The following is a 6,000-nucleotide window of genomic DNA, read 5'->3' as shown; positions in this document are numbered from 1 at the left end:
GGTTGCTATGGTGTTACTAGGTGGTTGGTAGTTGTCACAGATAGTTACTATGAAGTTCCTATAGAGTTCTTAGCATGTTCTTTGCCCACTTTAACACTTAGCTAATCAGTATTAGCATGTAGCTATTCACTGTTAGCATGTGTAGCATATTGGAAGTCCAGTTTGCTAACATGAGTCAAAAGAGCCAACCGCCATGTCTCTACGATGCTCTGATGCAGAGATATAGGTCTTGCTATACGGTTGCTAGGGTACTCTGTTTGGTTGCTAGGGAGTGGCCTGGCAGCTGCCAATGATGATACTCTGAAGGCTGCTTGCCAGTATGAATGATATAAACCAACCCTAAGATGATTTGAAGCTATCCTTCTTTGGGTTTGGGTTGCTAGGGTGCTCTAAATGGTTGCTAGGGCAAAGCTAGACAGTTAGCAGGCTTAAACTAATAGTCTGCATGTGTGCCTAAATCAAAAGAGCCAAACTTGCATGTCTCTATGATGCTCTGATTCATTTTATCTCTCTCATCTATTTTCAATGTTAAGTCTATGGGGTGGTTGCTAGGGTGCTCTAAGTAGTTGCTAGGGTGTGGCTATGATGAAGATTTTAGGTCATTACCTATTGGCTGCTTGATCAGATGTCAAATCAGTGAGAGACAGTGAGAGAGAAAGGGTTCCTCAGGCCCTGTGTGTGTGTGTGTGTGTGTGTGTGTGTGTGTGTGTGTGTGTGTGTGTGTGTGTGTGTGTGTGTGTGTGTGTGTGTGTGTGTGTGTGTGTGAGAAAGTGACAGTTGATGAGACTGACGGAATGTTCGTGAATTTGAATTTTTCAATGCAAGTCTATGGGACTTTTTTGGCCGCTTTTTCGTCCGCTGTGCGAACATCGTTGGTCCGATCACTTAGAAAAGTCATAGCACACCTCTCCTCAATGAGCCGGTCGATTTGACACCTCATTCATGGGTCTAGGACAAAAACTGCGGGAGGAGTAACGCACAGAAATTTTAGTGGAAGAAGAAGAAGAAGAAGAAGAAGAAGAAGAAGAAGAAGAAGAAGAAGCAGCAGAATAATAAGTATGCAGGAGAACTATAATGATGCTTTGCCTTTGGCAAGCACCATTAATAAGTATGCAGGAGAACTATATTGATGCTTTGCCTTTGGCAAGCACCAATAATAATAATAAGCTTAAGTAGAATATCAGTAAGTTGGCTTTTTCAAGCCAACTTAACTAGATAAAAAAGTTTGTCGAGACAAACTTTAAGTTGGCTTGAAAAAGCCGGTCCAGAAAGTTTGAAGCAGTTTTAAAGTTTTCAGTTTGAAAGTTTCAGTTTAGTAGTTTTGATGATAGATAGATAGATAGATAGGGTACTCGGGGTGGTTGCTAAGGTGTTGCTATGCGGTTGCTAGGGTACTCTGAAAAATAAATAAATAAATAAATAATAATAATAATAATTATTACTTTTAACCATAAACGCTAGTCTTGAACTAGCTCTCTTCTTCTTTAGAATTCCGGCAGTGTAGACACTACTATATGTATTATGTATTTGACCTGTGGAGGGCAGTAATACATTTAGCAGCATCTACACAAATGGAATTCTAGAGAAGAAGAAGAGAGCTAGTTCAAGACGAGCGTTTATGGTTAAAATTATATATATATATATTTTTTTTTTTTAGAAAATGACTAATCGTTTTGCTAGATAAGACCCTTATTCCTCATCTGGGATCATGTATATCCCTTTGAAGCTGCAATGAAACTGTAATTTTGACCTTCAACCGTTTGTAGTCCATTGAAGTCCACTATAAGGAGAATAATCCTAGAATGTTTTCATCAAAAACCTTAATTTCTTTTCGACTGAAGAAAGAAAGACATTAACATCTTGGATGACATGAGGGTGAGTAAATTATAAGGAAATTTTAATTTGAAAGTGAACTAATCCTTTAAAAAAGAAAATTTATAGACATTATTTGTCAACCTACAGTGTACTTCTTATTAGTATTTTTATTTCAGTGTATTTGTCATATTTGTGGTGGTTATAAAGTTTTAATATTATGCCAATATTAGTGGGGCCCACAAACCCACAGGCCAGCCCTGCACAAATCCTACAAACTGATACAGTGGTGGCTCTGGGTGTTATTTTCTGTGCACTGAACAAACATTCTGGGAAAATGAAATAAATTGGGTAAGGTCTGACCTGGTCGACTGAAGCGGGGCCATGTGTCTTTATAAACAGTCATCCAAGTGCACCGATGAAACTGCCTCTGTCTCTGTTTCAATCTGGATACGGACACAAACAAACAATAAAACATTCAGCAGTATAATTCTCAGGCTTTGTGCACATAACACAAATTTCCATAACTTACACACTATGATTATGCAAAAGATGAGCTCAGATCAATTTGATCATTGTGGTCAATATTCGATGTAGTGGTTGCTATAGCAATGATGCAGACATCAACACAATGCCGAGAAACTTTCTACACTTGGTCACTTCATGCATTTCATTAATTGGATAGCTACAAACCCGATTCCAAAAAAGTTGGGACACTGTACAAATTGAGAATAAAAAAGGAATGCAATAATTTACAAATCTCATAAACTTATATTTTATTCACAATGGAATATAGATAACATATCAAATGTTGAAAGTAAGACATTTTGAAATGTCATGCCAAATATTGGCTCATTTTGGATTTCAAGAGAGATACACATTCCAAAAAAGTTGGGACAGGTAGCAATAAGAGGCCGGACAAGTTAAATGTACATATAAGGAACAGCTGGAGGACAAATTTGCAACTTATTAGGTCAATTGGCAACATGATTGGGTATAAAAAGAGCCTCTCAGAGTGGCAGTGTCTCTCAAGTCAAGATGGGCAGAGGATCACCAATTCCCCCAATGCTGCGGCGAAAAATAGTGGAGCAATATCAGAAAGGAGTTTCTCAGAGAAAAATTGCAAAGAGTTTGAAGTTATCATCATCTACAGTTCATAATATCATCCGAAGATTCAGAGAATCTGGAACAATCTCTGTGCATAAGGGTCAAGGCCGGAAAACCATACTGGATGCCCGTGATTAGACGGCACTGCATCACATACAGGAATGCTACTGTAATGGAAATCACAACATGGGCTCAGGAATACTTCCAGAAAACATTGTCGGTGAACACAATCCACCGTGCCATTTGCCGTTGCCGGCTAAAACTCTATAGGTCAAAGAAGAAGCCATATCTAAACATGATCCAGAAGCGCAGGCGTTTTCTCTGGTCCAAGGCTCATTTAAAATGGACTGTGGCAAAGTGGAAAACTGCTCTGTGGTCAGGCGAATCAATATTTGAAGTTCTTTTTGGAAAACTGGGGCGCCATGTCATCCAGACTAAAGAGGACAAGGACAACCCAAGTTGTTATCAGCGCTCAGTTCAGAAGTCTGCATCTCTGATGGTATGGGGTTGCATGAGTGCGTGTGGCATGGGCAGCTTACACATCTGGAAAGGCACCATCAATGCTGAAAGGTATATCCAAGTTCTAGAACAACATATGCTCCCATCCAGATGTCGTCTCTTTCAGGGAAGACCTTGCATTTTCCAACATGACAATGCCAGACCACATACTGCATCAATTACGACATCATGGCTGCGTAGGAGGAGGATCCGGGTACTGAAATGGCCAGCCTGCAGTCCAGATCTTTCACCCACAGAAAACATTTGGTGCCTCATAAATAGGAAGATGCGACAAAGAAGACCTAAGACAGTTGAGCAACTAGAAGCCCGTATTAGACAAGAATGGGACAACATTCCTATTCCTAAACTTGAGCAACTTGTCTCCTCAGTCCCCAGATGTTTGCAGACTGTTATAAAAAGAAGAGGGGATGCCACACAATGGTAAACATGGCCTTGTCCCAACTTTTTTGAGATGTGTTGATGCCATGAAATTTAAAATCAACTTATTTTTCCCTTAAAATTATACATTTTCTCAGTTTAAACATTTCATATATGTCATCTATGTTGTATATCTTCCACATCATTGCATTCTATTTTTATTCACAATTTGTACAGTGTCCCAACTTTTTTGGAATCGGGTTTGTATATGGTCAGCATTGTGGTATCTGCCTATAACATGCCCTTATGCCTTTTATTTATTTATTTATTTTTTACAATGTTAGGAAGAGTATCATTTAAATACAGTACGAGTCGCATCGTTTGAAGTGGTTTAAATGATTGGATTGCAATACTATTGTAACACGCATCTCCACAGATATAGTCAAGCACAGGCACAAACTGCCTCAACGCATAACAGCCGGTTTGTGCGAATTGGAAGCAGACAGGAGAGTTCAGCTAGACAAACTTTAAATTCATGATTTTAAACTATACTGTGCTATATCCAGTCGCCCACTATGACGTATTCTTGTAATATTCACTGTGTTCTGTATGTAAAATTAACACTACCTTTTATAGTAGTTTTTACACTAAAATTGTATTAATTCCCAATGCAAACACTTATCAGTTTACAAAATGCACTGTTGGTTACAGTGTTTACTTCCTTTTTATTCATATTTTTTATTCCATTTCAAATTTTTTTTGTAAAAAAAAAAAAAAAAAAAAAAAAAAAATTATATATATATATATATATATATATATATATATATACACACACACACACACACACTATAACAGGATTAAATAATCAAGAAGGTCCCATTTAAGGTATAAATCAGTTTATTTTACAGAATTGCCATATAATTTATTTCTATTTTAGAAAAATAGAAATAAATTATGACAATTTAATTCTAATTTAGTAAATAAACATCAATTTCATTTCAGCCTTTGCAGTTGCTTTTACTATCTTTTAAATAAATGTGAAGATACTGTATACTAGGGGTCTCCAACCTTTTTTCATTTGAGAGCTACTTTTTAAAAATGAAAGTAGTCGAGCACTACTCATGTTATACAATATTTAAATCTCTTAAATGATGTATCATAAAACTCTCATATTAACAACTATCCAAACTGTTTTACACCTGAAAGAGTAGGCTGTACAGTTGCAAGAAAAAGTATGTGAACCACCTGCAGAATCTGTGAAAATGTTAATAATTTTAACAAAATAAGGGAGATAATACAAAATGAATGTTATTTTTTATTTAGTACTGTCCTGAGTACTATATATTACACATAAAAAATGTTTACATATAATCCACAAGACAAAATAAATATCTGAATTTATTAAAATAACCCCATTCATGAGTATGTGAACCGTTGATTCTTACTACTGTGTGTGGTTACCTGGATGATCTACCTTTTAATTGTGTGATGGTTGTTAATGAGTCCCTTGTTTGTCCTGGGCAGTTAAACTGAGCTCTATTCTTCAGAAAAAAAAAAAATCACCAGGTCCTGCAGATTCTTCAGTTTTCCAGCAAGTTTTGCATATTTGAATCCTTTACAGCAGTGACTAAATGATTTTGAGATCCGTCTTTTCACACTGAGGACAACTGAAGGACTCAAACACAACTTTTAAAAAAGGTTCAAACATTCACTGATGTTCCAGAAAAAAAACATGATGCATTAATAGATGGGGGGTGAAAACATTTGGAATTTGAAGATCAAGGTAAATTGTATTTAATTTGTTTTCCGGGAAACTTGAAAGTATCTTCTGTTACTTCTGAAGGGCAGTACTAAATGAAAAAAAAAAAAAAATGATATTCAAGCGAAACAAGAAAAATTTGGACCTCTTCATCCTGTTCAAAAGTTTTCACCCCCCGACTCAATGGGCTGAAGGCCCTATTGTTTTCTTTAGGATTATTAGGGCCCGAGCACCGATGGTGTGAGGACCCTATTGGTATTGCTCCGTTTATTAGGGCCCGAGCACCGATGGTGTGAGGACCCTATTGGAATTGCTCCGTTTCATATTAGGGCCAAAGCCCTGTAAAGGGCTGAAGGCCTTTTTGTTTTCTTTAGGATTATTATTAGGGCCAAAGCCCAAAGGGCTGAAGGCGATATTGTTTTCTTTAGGATTATTATTATTAGGGC

General features: G+C 37.0%; 1 protein-coding gene across 4 annotated transcripts in view; it reads right to left on the bottom strand.

The window, feature by feature from the left end:
• Nucleotides 1–1,836: 1,836 nt before the first annotated feature.
• Nucleotides 1,837–6,000, bottom strand: part of LOC125264263 (transcription factor 25-like) — a 71,821-nt gene continuing 67,657 nt past the window's right edge. Inside the window, exon 6 of one of the 4 annotated variants that reach the window (XM_048183480.1) lies at nt 1,837–2,258. In XM_048183480.1, the coding sequence (XP_048039437.1) occupies nt 2,084–2,258 (175 nt within the window). In that variant the 3' untranslated portion in view covers nt 1,837–2,083. The remainder of the gene's footprint in view (nt 2,259–6,000) is intronic. The other 3 variants (XM_048183477.1, XM_048183478.1, XM_048183479.1) reach the window with 3 other exon arrangements.

This window comes from Megalobrama amblycephala, linkage group LG3 (genome assembly GCF_018812025.1).
Source record: "Megalobrama amblycephala isolate DHTTF-2021 linkage group LG3, ASM1881202v1, whole genome shotgun sequence".
In the NCBI taxonomy this organism is placed as follows: Eukaryota; Metazoa; Chordata; class Actinopteri; order Cypriniformes; family Xenocyprididae; genus Megalobrama; species Megalobrama amblycephala.
Note: the sequence above shows the minus strand (reverse complement) of the source record. Positions and strands in the feature narration are given on the sequence as shown.